General features: G+C 41.5%; 1 protein-coding gene across 1 annotated transcript in view; it reads right to left on the bottom strand.

The window, feature by feature from the left end:
- Positions 1–1,487: 1,487 nt before the first annotated feature.
- tanc1b (tetratricopeptide repeat, ankyrin repeat and coiled-coil containing 1b) overlaps positions 1,488–18,050 on the bottom strand; it is an 88,886-nt gene continuing 72,323 nt past the window's right edge. The window contains exons 13-25 of the mRNA XM_018702340.2: positions 16,186–16,793; positions 14,729–14,837; positions 14,400–14,522; positions 11,613–11,846; positions 11,193–11,378; positions 10,309–10,387; positions 5,056–5,189; positions 4,790–4,913; positions 4,502–4,677; positions 4,171–4,303; positions 3,321–3,412; positions 2,676–2,822; positions 1,488–1,592 (exon numbers count right to left, since the gene is read on the bottom strand). Of these exons, the coding sequence (XP_018557856.1) occupies positions 1,488–1,592; positions 2,676–2,822; positions 3,321–3,412; positions 4,171–4,303; positions 4,502–4,677; positions 4,790–4,913; positions 5,056–5,189; positions 10,309–10,387; positions 11,193–11,378; positions 11,613–11,846; positions 14,400–14,522; positions 14,729–14,837; positions 16,186–16,793 (2,250 nt within the window). The remainder of the gene's footprint in view (positions 1,593–2,675; positions 2,823–3,320; positions 3,413–4,170; positions 4,304–4,501; positions 4,678–4,789; positions 4,914–5,055; positions 5,190–10,308; positions 10,388–11,192; positions 11,379–11,612; positions 11,847–14,399; positions 14,523–14,728; positions 14,838–16,185; positions 16,794–18,050) is intronic.

The raw sequence follows: 18,050 nt of genomic DNA on the forward strand, positions 1-18,050 counted from the left end.
TTGCCATAGCACCCTGAGGTGGTGGAGGTTTGTGCTGCTCCTGGTAAGTGCTCACTGTTTTGGCGTAAGGCAGCTCACAGTCGAACGGGCTGCAGGCTCATCGCTGACATGTTGTGACACACCAGACCGTCGGTGGAGTGGTTCAGCCAGGTGCGGCCGACAGACTGCAGGCTCTGGTGGCTCTGCAAGCCGTGGTGCTGCTGCTGTTGAATTTGCTGCTGCTGAAAGCGAGCCGTCTTGTCAGTTATGCCCATGAAGGGTCTGGGTTTGTACTCTGTCGCAGAGCTGGCCGGTTGGCTGTGCTTTGTCTTGGTGCGGACATCGGGCCCCAGCTTGCCGCTGTCTGATAGACTGCTGCTGGACGCCAGGCTGCTGGTAGAGCTGGACACATGCATGCTGCTGCTGCTTCCTCCTCCTCCCTGCGACCCTACTCCACCACACATCCCTTCTTTTCCTGTGTCAGTGTGGTTGCCCTGGAGTCCGGGTCCAGAGGAGGCCAAGCCATCCAGAGAGGATGCAGAGTGGGCAGACAGCCTGTCTTGCCCAGCACCCTTGGAGCTGCTGCTGCAGGTTGTATAGGAGGCCTGCGATGAGAGGAGGCTCTCGTTCATAGAGGTGGAGGCTGCTGCCAGCACCATGCGATTCCCGTACACAGGCTCATCAGCTGGGGAAGGCAGAGGGCTGATGTCAATCCCTGGTCCTGGCTTCAGCATGCCAGACATGTGTCGGCTGGGTAAAGGACTAGAGGGAGCATACTGAGATTTGGGCCCTCCTGAGCGCCCCCCCGCAGCCCCTCCCCCAGCCTGCATGGAGCTCATATGCTGGTTGGTCTTGACTATCTGGGCCTGCTTGGTGGGCTGCAGAACCAGGCCCTGCTGGGCCAGCGCCTCCCGGTGCTCCCGAGGGTACCGGTGAGGGGGGAGCCTGCCGGGGCCTGGGGGCGAGCTGGGGGTCAGACTCTGATTCTGATGCCCCATGCTGCTGCCGACAGGCTCAGAGGGTAAGACTCTGTTGTAAGAGTAACTATTTTGTGACCAGCAGGCTTCAGCTGTCCGGTCGTGCTGCGGGGCCGCCACCGCCGCTGCCTCCTCCTCCTCCTCCTCCTCCTCTTCCAGGATGTCTCTTTGGCCTTCCACACTCCTGGCGAGGCTGCGCTCTGAAGGCTCTTCCTGTCCTTCGTCTTGCTCCTGGTCAGACTCGTGGCCTCCTGAAGCTTGGCTGGAAGCAGCTGCAGCCCCAGCGAGGCCTCCTTTGGTCTGCGTGCGCTGCATCTGTTTACACTCCTCCTCGACTCGAGCCAGCAAACGACGGATTTCTCGGTTATTGGGGCACAGCTTGGCTGCCTCGTGCAGGTCAGCCAGGGCTGCTGTAAACTGCCTGTGGACCGGAGAGATAATGGAGGAAGACATCATTACCAGATCCAGAGCACATTTTTCACCATCAACTATAACAGCTACAGAAGCTGTTCTGGAGCTGTGCTGAATAGTTTACCTGCTGCTTCTTTTAGCTCTTGCGCGGGCATAGTAGGCCTCATAGGATTTGGGTTTCAGCTCCAGTGCTTTTGTTGCAAACTCCTCAGCCATCCCAAAATCCTTCAAAATGAGGAGAATAAATAAATAACAGTCAAACAGTTGACATTTTGATCCTTCTATAACTTTTAATGACAGAGGGACTTTAAGTTAATCAGACACATGGCTTAGTTTCACTCGCACAAATTAACATTTGTTAACTATGTCTTAATTATTAATTATTATTAATTAATTATAATTAATTCAGTGTTTCCTTGCTTTGAAGGCAGGTTTTATCAATCAAAGGCATGTAGTCCAAATAGTGTAACATCTGCTTTGTAACACAGATACACATAATATTTTCAAACACTAACTAATACTTTGATTTAACCACTTCTACATCGCTCCAACACTTTATACTCCTTGTGTGAGGTGTTAAAATACCTGGGCAGGCTCCCAAGGTGTTTTTACTGTACAAACATAAAACAGACAACCTTGCTAGCTCGCGGCATGTTATCACATTAACAGCTGGTTCGTTACAAAACTCCTCCTGCTACACTGAGACTTTCATAAACAAACAGTTTCTGCAGAAACAATTAGTCAGAAAAAGCAATTCAAATACACAATGGCTTCAAAAATACCATTCTCCTTATGTTTGCTTATTATCCCAGTCTAGTTCTAATAGTCACTTCATTCATCACCGTTAAAACTGGATAACCGAAAACTTCCTAACAAACAAAAGGCACATCTGCTCAGCTCAGTCGAAGTGACTGAGTGAGTAAGCGAGTTGGCACATGTAGGAACTGAAACTGTTTCACAAGAAGATTGGAGAAGATTGAATCCACTGCCCGGTGCATTTGCAGCTTTCTCCCCACCTCCCCCTTGTTACCATCTGACACTTAACAAGCATCCCCTGCCCACACATGCTCAAATCATCTCACATTTTTGAGTCCTAGTCACACATTTATTCTTTTGTCTGTAACAACTGGGGACACCTCTCTAGAAAAAAAACCCTGTTCTTCACAAAATGTCAGTTTAATGATGCCCCATGATATTTGTTACGCTGACAAATAATCAGATGAGTTATTTAAAGTCATTAAACGATCATGCTAAAAATACAGCACTGGTCATGGAAAGAGGAAAAAGGGTGTCTCTTGAGAGGCTTACGTTGGTTTTTCTGCGACAGCGGGAGAGATTGAGGTACAGGGAGACCCTCAGGTCTTTAAATGCCTTCAGGTCATCACCAAAGCCTTCTCTAGGAAACTTCCTCAGGGCGTACTGGTACCTCTGGGCTGCCTCTTTCATCTTTCCTTTCTGGAGGACACGTGGAGGGCAAAACATGCAGTGAGGAAAATGATGGAACCAGAAGGAAAGTGTGTGTGTGTGTGTGTGTGTGTGTGGGTGGGGCAGTGTATTCACCAGATACTCCCACAATAGCTGGTCTCTGGCTTGAGCTCTCCCTTCTCATCAATCACACATGCAACACATGAGCAAGCTCAGATAACACACACACACACACTTACATCACACCTGACAGGTTTGTCCTTTTTGCCACAAAACTCAATCTATTAAATGTCAGGCATCGATAATGGCTCCTTTGGTAACCAGTGTGGAACACACACATTTATCAGTTTTCTATATTTAACCAAGCTAGGAAAAAAAGTATAACCACTTCACCGTTAGAGTGCTTTTTCCACAATTCTTCCACAATTTGTCCATCTTTTAGTACAACAGAGCAGCTCAGGAACATGAAACGTCTACGTAGAGTGAAGTGCTTTTCAGGAAGTCATGTCTTTGCCAGTTGCACGCTACCTTGTAAAGCACGTTTCCCTCCTCCATCAGCTTCTGAAGAAGAATGATCAGAATATCAGGCTTGGAAGTAGCCATGGCCCAAGCAGCGTTCCCTGTTGGTGCAGAGGGGAAGGAGAGAAGTCGAGGAAGACGGGTTAAGTCGTTGTTAATGGTGCCGACAGATGGTCACTGTATTCTCTGGAAATTGGTACAAGGTAAAGTTACCTAAAGATTGTACCTGATCGATCGTAAGGCGACGTTCTGTAGCCTTAGTTTATTGAAAGCAGTTTAAAAGAAGAGTTAGGAAGGAGAGAGTGAGGAGAAAATAGGCTGCGCAATAAGAGAAGTCATTTCTAGTGAAATGAAAAATGGATTACAACGTGCAGTGTGACAGTTTACAATTATGTGTCACTCAACATAAAATGGCCTTGTGTTTTCAGCAGTAAATGAAAAAAAATAATGGTCTTGCCTTTTACTAATTTTTATTTTTCTTAGCAGAGTGCACTGCAGATAAGCCACAGACCCAGATACCATTATGAATGTCATTTAGGTGATAAGTCACATTCTTAAATTAGCCAAGCAGCACATGAGGGAGAAGGACACACACACACATGCACTGACATACTAAGTAGAAGTGAACGTACACACAAGTGAACAGTGAGTGAAAAAGCAGGAATGGAAAACAGGGTTTTTCCACAGCATTCCACAAAATGAGTCTGAGCTTATTCTTAGCACCATGAGATACTGAGCAAGACAGAGACAACACAGAGACAAAACTACAGAACTGAGAGTCTCTCTGTCGACTGAGACATGAGCAGACTCAGGATTTGCACACTATGCTTAATACATGTACACTAAGTTGTCTTCTTACCTAGCTTGGCCCCTTTCTTCAACAGAGTCACCACCACCGATGTGTTCCGACAGCCTATGGCCCGGTCCAGAGGCCTCATCCCACTGTAGTCCACGTGCTCTATGACTGCTCCTCTTTCCACCAAGTACTGGACCTACATGAGAACACAGAGAGTTAAAAACACTGAAACACTGTCTGAACAGTCAAGAGTATGGTTAACATGGAACGGTATGCGTTCAATAATGACACAGGGATGCTCTCAGTTAAGGCTAAATGAAGTGTATTTTTGTGTGAATGCGAGTGCTCCAGTGTTGAGTGTTGTTTTCAACAGACCTAAACTATTTTCACTTACAATCTCTGCATCTCCATAGAAGGCAGCGAGGTCCAGCGGAGTTCGTCCGTTTTTGTCCGTGTGGTCGATGACCGCACCTTTCTCCACCAAAAAATGCACTACATTCTTTTGTCCTTTTAAACATGCCCAGCTCAGGGGTGTCAGTCCCTCCTTGTCCATCGAAGTTAAGGATGCACCTACAAGGCAAACAAGACGTCTATTGAAACACTTAAAACGCTGATTTAAAACATTGGTAAATGAGACTAACGGTGGGCATTCTGTGGTGGTGGTGATGATGTCGTGGCTCACCTTTAGAAAGCAGAAACTCTACGGTGCTTAGGTGACCCTCACAGGCAGCCACCATGAGTAGGGTCCTGCCCTGCTTGTCACTGATATTAATGTCAGCACCATGCTCCAACAGCAGCTCTGCGATCTGGCAGACAGACAAAAACAGTCAATGAACAGATGCCAAACACAGAGCCATAACGCAGAGTTAGCTCTGAAGGCTGGACAGACAATACAATGATACCACATATTTGAAAAAGACTTAGACGTCGACCTTCAGCATCTCTCACCTGCCAGTGTCCCTGTCTGACGGCACAGAATAGAGGAGACACCCCCCGCCGGTTGACCTGCTGCACCACTGCCCCCTGCTCTAACAAGAAGCTGCATACCTCCATCTTCCCCCGGCCTGCTGCCGCTGTCAATGCTGAGGAGAGGAGAGAACACACAAATACACACACATACACACAAAGAGGAACAAGTTAAGGTTAAGGATACAGTATAGTGGTGAGATAAGAGCGGAATTTAAACCCAGTGGAATTTAAATCCACTTAACAACACTCAGCTGGAGAGGACACTGTATAGCAAGAAGATAAATGAAGATGATAACACGTACAGCTCACAGAGACTTGTGCCGTTCATGAGGGAGTCTTTAGTAACCCACAAGTATGTGGAAAAGGAAAGGCTCAGATATAAATAGGGTTTGCAATCCCAGAATCCCTCATATTCTTCACAGAGGAAGATGAGCATAGAAATGCAGACTAATGTTTGGTGCTAATTTAGTTTAAAAACAGACAATTATGTTATGCTTATTAAACTCATTATATTCCTGCCTCAAGCTGCCCCGGGACTCGTACAGACAGATGAGAATTCAGTCATTTTATGCATCAGCAGGCAAACATTAGGCAATAAAATCAAACAAATCTGTTAACCACCCATTCGTGTTTATATTTTGTATCTTTTTCAGACCAAGATTAACTGGAATTAACTGTGTCTAATTCATTTTCAAACAAAAAAGGGAGGAAAAAATATTCATTTGTGCTTGTATTTGAGTCTGCAAAGAAAACAAGGACAGATTCTTGAAATGTTCAATGCTTACAGTTAATCAGTGGCTGGTGATGTACGACAGCAGATGGGTCGGTCTTAAGTGAGCGCTGCTTGTCCAAACAGAGAGAGATCCACCGCAAGAATCACAACAGCTTTGCTCTCACGTTCACCTCTGAGAGATTTAAGGTGGCGCTGAGCCTCCATATCTGACTGACATCATCCATCTGGATGAGCAGTCATCAGAGCCAAACAACCCCACCCTCCATCTGCTCAAAATGTGGATATCCTCAAACACGGCACAGTAGAGAACAATGACTCCGAGCAGCTAAACTTAGGCTCTGTATGTGCTCCTGGGAGCAGCATTAGCAGCACCTGGGATGGTCCTGTCTTACAATGAACAAATTACCAACAGCTGTACTGTTTGTTGATGTTCAAAAGTGACCCCTGTTTTTACACAACATTTTACATGCTAAATCAACAGCATTTATTCAGTTCTTGAATGTAACATTTCCAACATATTCCTTCATACCAGAGAGTCTCAAAAAGAAGGAGCTCCTTTTTCTTATTTTTCCTTTTTTTTTTGTTTCAATGTGACTTGCTGCTTCAGTTTTATCAATAAAGTTGTGTCCTTTTCTTTTTTTTTATCTTATCTTATCTTCTGTAAGCTATTCATCAGCCCTGTCTCAGCTCTCCTCTAGCCCACCAACAAGGCTGCCTCTAAAAAGACTCTAAATAACTGTCTGGAAAAAAACTGATTTACAAGGTAAGCACATAATAATGCCCTGATTCACCACAAGGCTGGAGAAAGCCGAGGCACACCAACAGCAACAAAGAGGTCGTGATCTGGCATTTTATCCAAAGCTCTGCAGATAGAGACCTGGAACTCTTTCTACCAACCGTGACAAAGGCTCTAAATCATGCCTGCAATCATCTCTAACCATAGTTTGAGATTTTTCAGTTTGTCCTCACTAATATTATAGTTGTGTCTAATATTATTTCCCCAGAGTGAAATTCATAAACAACTCAATTACGTATAAGTCGGTAATTGACAAAATGTCAATTACAAAAGATTGCAGGCAATGTATAAAAGGCAACACAGAGATTGCGATCTTTAAAATATCAAGCTTGCTTTGCCTGGAGATGTAGCAGATGTGAAATTACATAAGAAGTGTATTTTCTACTGAGCACACAGGCATACTTAGCTTGGCCTTCACCTCAAACAATATATAAATTCAGTGCTCCACATTGAAAGAAAGAAATGAGTGAAAAAAAATAAGCTAAATTTCCTGCAGCTCCTGAGGGGAAGGTTTGTGATTTAAGTATTTAGTTAGAGAATTTATACATGTAAATAACACTTTCTTTTGATGAGTATAATAATAGTTTGGATGATGAATCTTTTCTTTAAAGTGCTGATAAATAAAGCCCAAGGAGAAGTAGCCATTCATCAGAAAATGGCACAGAGTGTGTTGGTTTCAGCATTACACAAGAAATGTTCAGCTGTTTGTAAATTGATGTGAGATAAAATGTAGCTTTTCCTGAGGCACCTGAACATAGCCACCTCAGTTGGTTCATGCTGCACTCTTATTATATAGCATGAACACTTAATGTTTAAATAAAAGGATAATAACAGAGTCTTGTACAGAGGAACAAAAGACTTTAGGTGCATTTTGTACTGTACATATTCAGACTTTGTCCTCTATATCAAAATCATCCAAACTATTAGACAAGGTGAATGTATTTCTTTCATACAAAGGAATTTAAAGGACTTTACATAAAACATTAAAAAGAAAACAGCATAAAAACAGTAAAATGCAAAAGAAAAAAAAAAAATCACTCCCAGAGCCTTAAGCGTTTGTTGTGTTGTGTTATATACATTGTGTGGTGGTCATGGCAATAATCAATTTAAATTATTATTATTTTTGTGATGCCAAACAGAATCATCAATACTCATCTGAACATACCACAGGGTAAAACACAAGAAATTGTTGGCCTTGGTTCTTGAGCCAATTCTGTAGCTGTGTGCTCACAACCAAGTGAATGATTCTGTGCGGTTAAATAACTTTTGTTTGCATAACGGGGAAGTGTTTTGCATCCTAAGAGAGGATTTTAAAAAGATGAAGCTTGCACAGATGTGCAATCCAATCTGCCTCTCTTTAAGCACAGGAGACAGTGGGCCTATTCACATAGAGATGTAATATTCCATTGAATTTTAAATGTGAAATTAATTTTCACAGAGACAGTCTCTTATCTGGCATTTTTTTTCAGAGGCAAAGATGAATGGACAGGGAATATTTCAGGAACTTTGTGGGTTTTGGTATTCTCAGCATCAGAGCATCAGCTACTACCAGGCTGGATTATTAAATCTACACACTGATTGGCAGAAAAGGTGAACCTGAGTTTTAATATATTGCTCTGTCATTTCTGTTGTTTTTATGCAGTCAACACGTCCTGAGTCATTTTTACTACCTTTACTACCTGTCCAATGCTGCATGTCTATCTGTAATAATTTTGTCTGCACGTTTGCTTAAAATGATTTATGTCTGCTGAAAATGCCCTTTTTTCCTCCAGTCATAACCTAGTGGACAAAATCTATATTATGGTCATAATTATGTTGACTAACCTAATTCCCATGTATATAAATGAGCCAGGATCTTGCTTTAAATGAATGCCAGAAATATCTGAATATGCGGTCATGTCAAAAGTTTGGCAGCCACTTTGTTTAGTGCCATAACTCAGTGCCTTTCTGTGACTACCTGTGATCTGCTATTTCATTATGTAAGAAGGCATGTCAAGAAGTGCTAGCTGTGATTTAATATCTGCTTAGTAAATAGAGCTGAGAGGTAAACACTGGACTGAAGCTACAGGTGGATCCAATGTTTGTGAGAGTATGATCACTATTATTCATAGCAATGGGCATGTCTAAATTGTCCTGTACTTGAAGCTAGGCTACATATCAGGTTCAGTGATACGAACCAAGGCTTTAAACAAATGTATCATGTTTTCAAAATCGAGAAGGCAGGTGTTTTGATTGTACCAGAGCACAGATTCTAGTCATATCAGTGGAAAAACAACGGCTCCATAGAGAAATATTTCAGAGGGACGACTCTTTGTCTCAGGCTGCAATGAGGTCTGAGGTCATACAGTCATTTAGCAGGGCACCAGCACCAGTTAACCACACTGTGGACAGTCTCTCCACTAATAGGCTGACCTACATTCCTGCAGCACCAAACTTTTACTGCTAAATCCTGCTGGCTTACAACTGAGACAGACACAAAGAGACTATTATTAAAATTCTTTCTTCTTCTTCTTTTTTTTTTTTTAATCTATTCTGGTTTGATTGTGCACAAAAAAGCATCAAACACTGTTGCCATCTTGAACAATTTGCAATCTGAACATTTATAGCTCTAGATCTCAAAATAAATGCTCACATTGAAGATGAGATTACACCATTTCAAATATGCCCATTCTAACCTAAAAAAAAAAAACACAAGAAAGCACTGTAGCTCTAATACTTCATGTTTCTGAAACTTACATTATGTACAAGAAATAGCTTCAGTATTTAAAATGGTAACCAGAAAGCAAAGCACAAATGTATACTGATAATGGCTACATACAGTACTTTTATCAGCACATTACCCTTGTAATGAACACAAAACTCAAGATGCCTGCACCCTTCCAGAGTGTGTGATGATACTGCTGATATGGACTTGCAGTCTATTGTGTTATTTCTGTACAACAAAATATTGCTCTCTGCTACTTTGTTCAGTTTTCATGTTTCCCCCGACTGCCACCTCCTGCTTTTAGACTTGATTTTGTTCACTGCTGCTCCACATGGATTTTTGCACCATTACCTCAATCAATCTCAAATGGCTTTGAGCAGGCCATTAACAGCAGCTACTGTCTGTGACATCTAGTCCTGATTGGCAGTAAGAGACGGCTCTTACTTTCTGTGATCTTTTCAACTTAATCAGGCAAAAGCACAAACTTCCCAGATGTCATAAAAAACGTTTTCATAAAGGTTCAACTAGTATCAACAGCTACATTAGAAGTTAAAGTCTATGGTTACAGGCTTATAACAAACATGTAATTCTATAGCAAAATGCCCTTGCTATACCGAAATATGACAAGCAATGCATACAACATATGGTAGAGTAACTTCAAAATATCCAAACTGTTGGCAGTATTTTAACATAGAGCACCATGGGGATACTGTAGCTGAAATCCAGCAGCATGCTGGAAAATGATTGTTCAGAGGAAATGCTGTGTTGACTGAACTCTAAGTAGAAACCCACATTTCCACAATAAGTAATGCTTTTACCAGAAAGTACAGCACAGAAGTACTTGGAACAGCCAGAATTACAGAGAGCATTACTGTGGAGAGGAGAGATACAAGTCCTTCCACGGCAGCATGCAATTATAGCAGTGTGGTCCAGAATGCTAAAACAGCAGGTGATAATACAAGCGAGCCATGTAATGTAAAAAGATGGATGAAAACATACCTGTCTCTCCCCACAGAGTGTCGTGGCTATCAATTTGCACAGCATGCTCATTATTCAAAGCCAGCAAGCTGCTCACAACCTGCCAAAAAAGAAACTTAGATTAATGGCATACTGTTTCAGCACAAGATATCAAGTAAGGCTTCAAAGGTTATGGGACGAACAAAAACAAAAAACCCCCCTGATAGTGCTGCCTTAGCAAATTATTACTAATTAATCGCAGCAGTCTACAGAACTGCTGGTCCCTGAACCACTGTATGAGGTTATGTGAGTACAATCTGATTAATACTTGAACTTTAATGGGGTCTCTTTCTACATGTGGGTTGACAGCTTAGCTTGGCCCAATTCTGTTATTCTAAGCCGGGCCTCGGGATCCCATCCCAGCTAATGAGGAAGCCAAAATAAACCTTGAGCCTACATCACACCTGGACAGCTGAAGGCGCTGCACTGTGATTGATCCTTGAATCCTGCTTTCAGACATACAAGGCCGAATAACACTTCAAACTTTAAGTCATCATTACTGAGAACAAAATATGCTCAGATTTTAATCGAGATTCCTCTCTGCTCTTTTAAAAAATCTGAAATTCTTTGCTGAAGGCTCTTGTGAAAATAGAGAAAAAACTATAGTTTATTAGTTTTGTGTCATTGTGCCATTATTCAATGTGTATTTAATTTTTGCATTATACAGTATTTTTGCATGTGTGAGTCAATAGTATGCTAGTTTTTTCTTTCAAATGCATCTCTTTTTATTGTGAGTTACGGTTTCATTAAGGGGATATAAAAACCTTGCTTGAGTTTCTTTGTCATATCTTCAGGTTCATTAATTGCCTTAATGTGTGAGGGAACCAGTGAAACTTTGTATGTTGTTAACTGTGTATCAGTCAGACCTGTGTGTGTCCCATGCTGGAGGCTGCTATCAAAGCCTGCTGTAGAGCCTTGTTCTTCAGAGCGCAGTCCTGCTGCTGCCCCTCAGCACTCCATTCCAGCTCCAGCAAGTACTGGATAATCTCTGGGTGTCCCCGAAGAGCAGCATGGACCAGCGCACACTGGCCACTCTTATCCACATGATCAACCTGGCAGACACACAGGATTCTTGGTTTTCCAGCACTGACACACACCTCAGGTAAATGCGCTGCGTGTTTAAACAGCCATGAACTACGTACTGCATCAAAGTGGCAAAGCAAAGTCAGTGCAAGTAAATGTGGCTTCAGGCTAATGACTGGCCACTTTCTGTGATCATAAAGCACATTTCTAACTATTTTCAATTATTTCCTATAATCTTCATTTGTAGAAGACAGACTAATTACCTTGCCCCTCTTACAGAGCAGCATGACTAGTCCCAGGTGTCCTGCGGCAGCTGCGAAGCAAAGGGGGCTCATGCCATTTTCAGACACCACGTCTACATTGGCGCCAAACTCCAGCAGCAGAGAGGCAATTTCCTGGTGACCAAGGTGGCACTGGACGCAAAGCACTGGCGCGTTGTTCAGTACCTCTGTACGGTAATTCACGTTTGCCCCACCGAGCATCAGCAGACGACTCACCTGATTGCAGAAATTAAAATGCAGTGTTACCAAAATATCACTGTACCGTCTGTGGTCTTGTAGTGTCAGCACACAATTTCCAGTTTTTCCCACTTGAAAGTTCTCTTGTGCTCAAGACAGTAAAAGATGTATTCCCTGTTTCTCTCAAAGGCAAATAAAACATTTATTCCACAAATGGCATTCTGTGCAGGTATGAATAAAACAAGGGATCTTAACCACCATTTAACAGCGGGAGTTTGTAATTACAGACATACCGCAACATGTTTAGAGGGAAAACTATTTACTAAGGCCATAATTTCTTTACCAATTTCAAGGATTTGCAGATAACATGGCCAATGTAAACAACAGCAGATATATCTGATATATTTATATCGGAGATATATTTGATTTTTCTCCTTGTGACTCCTTTCATCGAAAGAGCTCATGCTGCGTCTTGAGATTTTCTTTAAGCAAAGGTCAGACACCAAATGAAGTGGTCACATTCTACTGAACGCAATTATTAAGTGTGTTATTCTCTTCCATGATGAGGAAATCAATAATAAATGCTTGATCAAACAGAACCACTGAGCCAAATGAGTATCCGACAGCGAGAAATGAAATTGCGTGTTGTTTGTTGCATCCTTTGTGGAATAATTTAACAGCAATTCTATGTTCTTCTCAGGAGACAGAACAAGGTCATTCTGTAAGTGTCTCTTCGTGAGATTATATACAATAACTCACAAACAGACACCAAAGATGACAGTAAGTGATGGAACAACACAGAAACGCTAATGAAAAAGAAAAATGTGGGATAAATTTGCTTCTAGTGAAAATATTTTATTTGGACATAATATCTTTTCCAGGACAATGATTTTATTACCCTCAAGTCATAGCTAGAGGGTAGAACCTACAAAGCAGTATGAGCTCTTCTATTAACATTAACATTTGTCAAATTGGTGATATGAAATGCTGGTCGGTAATTATAGAACCTCACTTGTATGGAGCTCTAGAATCTACTAATCACTACCCAAGGAGAAGTGTACCTGAATAACTTCTTAAATAATATAGTCAGTCAGATAATTTACGGTGAAAAGCTGATATGACTTTCTGCCTCTCCCTTCCCCAATTTCATCTTGTACTGACCTTTTAACTCCTAACACCTCTTCTTTTTTTTCAACCTGGCACACATTTTATCTGTTATCTACTTCCCAATTTCCTCCAAACATTTTCAAATTTCCTTGTTGATTAACTTACAGAATGCCTGGCCAATATTTGACACATAACTGGCTAATCACTGTGTGTTACAAGGAAATGACTAGATTAGTTTGGAAATTCAGCGACTAATTGTAAGACCACAGATTCAGACTATTTCAAACAGCTATTTCAAAGTTGTGTTTCTTACTGTGTCCAAATAATTGACTGGTATCCAGTGTTATCACTGACACACACTTTTTCATTCCAGCTAGTCTAAATTCACACTCTACATCTATCATTACATACAAAGACATACTCTTATTATTATCATATAAGCTACAAGGAAAATGTGACATATTACAAAAAATGCAAGGACTGTTGTGATTTTATAAAATGAAATGAATGGAAATGGAAACTGTGGAATTCAGGATATGTGAAACACAAAAGGGAGAAAAAAATGTTAATTGCTGTGAAATGTTATGAGAAAATGCTCTGTGTGCTAAATGGAAATCAGATTAAAGAGCCAGGACAAAAAAGTCTGGAGGTGAAGGAGAAAAGTTTGAGTTTTTATAATTTTACAGTCCACTGAGATGAGATAACACTTTTGCCTGCCTGCTACAGACAATAGATGGCCATGGATCAAGGTAAGGGCAAGAAAAAGTAAGATGTATCAATCTGTGCTGATGAGGATCTCTATGCTGCTTTTCATGATGGTTTCAATTGTTAGTCTGAGCGGAGCTCACACAAGTATGAGTAAGGAACAGAGCGTGACATTTATTATAATTCACAACTTGATTTGCGTCTCTGGAATTACAAAAGCATTCAGGGAGGGCTTTTGATGATGTCACTTATAATGTTTTGTATACTAATCATTTGAGAGTTTTGGAAATATTATTTAGACTGTTAAGTGTAGAGACTGTCACCATGCAGAGATTGTGGTTGTAATTTTGGGATGCAATTACAGATTATTCTAATTATCAAGTAATCTACAGATATACATATATATATATATATATATAAATTGCATTGAAGGTGAAGGAGAAAAGTTTGAGTTTGAGTTTGAGTTTTAATTAATTAATTAACTGATAAGACTACAAACCTGCTCAAAGTTATCTAGTCAAAGATAACAAGAGGCGACCATCATAAATCGCAAGATTCCATAGTGGTGTCTTTAAATAGCTTATTTTGTCTGTTTGACAACCAAAAAATAAAAAAATAACATAATAACAGAAGATTCTATTTATACTGATTGAGAACTGAGAATGCAAGCTCTTTCATTTGAAAAGTAAATGTTTGACATTTCAAAATGATCATTCATTGATTTCCATTTTCATCACCTAGTCAGCTAGTGGGCTGATTGTTTCAGGAGAAAATCTGTACCTTGACATTGGGTGTGTAGAGATTCCTCAGGGAGGCCAAAGCTGCAGAGAGGCCGTCGGCACTGCAGCTGATCCATAAAGCCTGCAGCACACTGGATGACACACCTGTTTTCTTACTCAGGCCCTGCACACATACACACACACACATGCATATATGAATGCATACATCACATCAATGAACCTGAGCTGTCGGTGTTCCTCTTCACATCCTATGCCTTATCCTCTGTTGAACCATAGTCACGATACATAAATAAACAGAGTGAACATCATGAAATTCTGAGAAGGGAAGGCTTTCAACCAAAGATGAATGTATAGGTTCCATAGCTCTACCTTGAAGATGTGCGCTTTGAGGATGTGATGTCCCAGCTCCATGGTCTGCTGACGATTCAGTTTCCCCTCTTGGCGGGACAACATGAAAGCCATAAGAGCATGGCCAGTCCTTTATTAGGAAACAAAAGAGAAGATACTCAGCTGCACAACAGAATAGATAATAAATATGATGACAACACAAGACTATAAAACCTCCTGTTAATTCCTTTGTGCCTCATCTGGTTTTCTGCTCCATGATTAAGTTTTGTCATACGTAAATCCACTGATGCATTCGGTGTTCATCTGCCTCACTTAACATGAAAGTACTTGTTCATTCTGGTCATGATGAGCACCATGGCGTTGTCATGGAGAAGCATGGTGAAGAGTATAAAACCCCTGGGTTCTCCCTTCCTTCGTCACTCAGGCACTCTTGTACTAATTAATGTAGAACTTCATTAAAAGGACATGCATGATTGCAGATCTTTTTGATCTGGTTACAATTTCTCTATTCGTGCACAGGCACAAACATAAGAGCTTTTGTGTGCGTGTGCATTCCCTGTGCCAGACTCTTGAGTTTTGTTTTTAAGGCTTGGAAGGCTGTGAATGACCAGAATACGAAGCTCGGCTCTGGTCCATTTACAGACACCAGTGTCTGAGCAGAGGTGATGCTGACAAGCAACAGGGAGGAAAAAAAGCAAGCCAAAGTGACATCATCCAATTTAAGTAAGTGTGAATGAAGTCTCTGATGCGGGTGAGGGGGCTCCATGATTACAGTTAGTCACTACTAAAGCAGATAACCCTGACTAACAGGCAAGAAGGGCACAACTGGGAACAATGCTAACTTTCTGCAGACTGAAGTCTCCTCAGCAAATATTTATGTAAGTGGAATGTCAAATGTTTAGGCCAACACTTCCCCAGTACATTAGCAACAGCATTATAAATAGGTTATCATGGTCATAATAAATCCTTGGAACATCTCAAACTCAATTTCCTCCCTGGTTCAGAGCTGAGTCATGCTGCATTTTCTGAACATTCTACTTCCTCTCTACAAAAAGCACGTCAGTGTACGTTGCCTGCAAAACAGCTGCATGATTCACAATTATTAATAAATAATTCATAATTACACCAAGGAGTACAAATTCAAAGACAAAAATCATTATTATTTCTTAAACATGTATGTGCTTTTTGCTTGGACTCAAAAGGCTGATTTTCAGTGAGAGCAGAGAGCAGCGCACTCGAAATTACTCTTCGGACAATTTAATTAAAAGTTTTTGAAAATCTATTTGACTTCTGCCACAGACTTGGCTTAATTTCTACTTCCCTACTGATTTTTTTTAGGTCTATTTGTGATGCATTCCAAGATGTAAGATCCAAGGCCTAGATGCGTTATATACTGGTCATGGCTCCAATATTAGCCCACATTCCTAAAGGGAGAGCTGCTGAGTTACTGCATTTGCTTACAAAGCGAATGGACTGACCTGGGGTCACAGAGGAAGTCTGCGCTCTCGCCATCAGCTCTCCACACCAGCCATTCTCTGAAGGAGGGGTGGCAAAACATGCGCGTCTTGTCCCGCCGTTTGATGAGGAAGCATGAGAGCAACTCCATGCGTTGTTGGAAGTCCTCCCATTGCAGCTCCCCTTGGATGAAGCTGGCGTTGATGGCCTGGAACAGCTGTTCATCAGTCATGGGGTGCAGTGAGGCAAGCGCCACATTGAGGATGGGCAGTGAACGTTCAAAAGCTGAATTGGTCATGAACTTCATGTTGCACTGTAACTGGTAGAGCTCAGCCAGCGACACGGGCACAACTTTGTAGCTGGCGCTTTTGATCACCAGGTGGCCTCTTTCAAACAGATCCAGGGTGAGTTTGAGATACAGGTAGGAACCCTGGCTGCGAGAGATCAGGTGGCTACTGAGTTTGCCAACTGTGATAGGATCGGCCTTGCCATTCAGGCTAATATTGTTCATGATATCCTTGCTGCCATTGATACGGTACTGGATATATGCATTGAGGTCGTTGCTTATCTCTTTGTTGTCAGAAAAGTCATCCAGGGAGATCTTGGAGAAGGGCAGAAGGCTGGTGATCTCCTATGGAAGAAACAATATAAGTCATTGGCATGAGAAGTTATTTTTGAGGTAACATGCTGCTTAACATAAGTAACATATAATTACTTAACATAAAACAAGTAATTTTCTAGTAAGTTTCTGCAGTATGAATTGTTTCCCTTATTACCACAGCAGAGAAACAGAGGAATTATGTTTAAAAGAATTCTTCACATCCTGAGACCAGCCATTTGAAAATAATTTGCTTGTGTGCGATTACTATCAAAAGAGTGTCTTTGAGCAGTAGGGGAGAAAACATACTGCGCTATCAGGCCAAAGCAGAAGCTTGTTACTGTTGGAAATGTGGTTATGAGGTAAAAAGGACTGGGAAAATAAGTATTAAGAGGCAGGGGATGGATGGGATAGTGGCTAGCAGGTAAGCAGAGGTCTGAGCCAGAGCTCACATTTCAATCTATGTCCTGGGGGCTGGAGAAATCAATGCACCCTAATCCTTCTATCCTCTGCCTGTCTGAGGCTGGAGAAACATCGCCTCAGTGAGATAACACGTCTCTTTCCCTCTTCATGACAAGGTACAGCAAACAAACACATACACACGCAAAGCAGAGAGTGAATGAAATGTACTGATAATCCACAAGATGGATGAAGTGCTGGCAACACCTCACAGATATGCCAGATATTAGCATCTAGCAAGGAAAGGCCAATACTATGACAATTTCATGACACTCCTGCACACAAATATGGTTCAGTGGTTTCATAGCTTTGCAAAAGACCTAACCAATGCAATATTAATGGTTCATCCTTCAAAAAATGCTTTCCATTTGAAGCCAGAGAGAAAACTGTACAAAGCCCATTCATATCATATTCATTCATATCAGTACTAGATTAAGGTTATGTGCTCTACATACATGCAACCTCAACAGTGCTGAAAAAACTGGACCCGGTTTATCACGCAGCTTGAGGTTTTGAAACAAATGTCCCCTAATTAAATATATTCAAATGACTCCTACTGAATTTGTGGAAACATGTTGCTGTTTCATATGACTAACCAACTGTTTTTAATTGAGTAACTTCATAGGAGATGGACTGTCATGGATATTGATGAATGGCTTCTATATTTTGAATCTTTTGTTCTCCTTGTTCTTCATCTAGTTTTTGTAGACCCTTGTGCTGCCTCTTGACCAGGACTCCCTGGAAAAGGAGATCTCTTATCTCAATGGGATCTTCCTGGATAAGTAAAGGATAAATAAAATGTGCCTTAAGTTTTTCAGACATTGCGGCATA

This window comes from Lates calcarifer, linkage group LG1, assembly GCF_001640805.2.
Source record: "Lates calcarifer isolate ASB-BC8 linkage group LG1, TLL_Latcal_v3, whole genome shotgun sequence".
NCBI classification, from domain to species: Eukaryota; Metazoa; Chordata; class Actinopteri; family Centropomidae; genus Lates; species Lates calcarifer.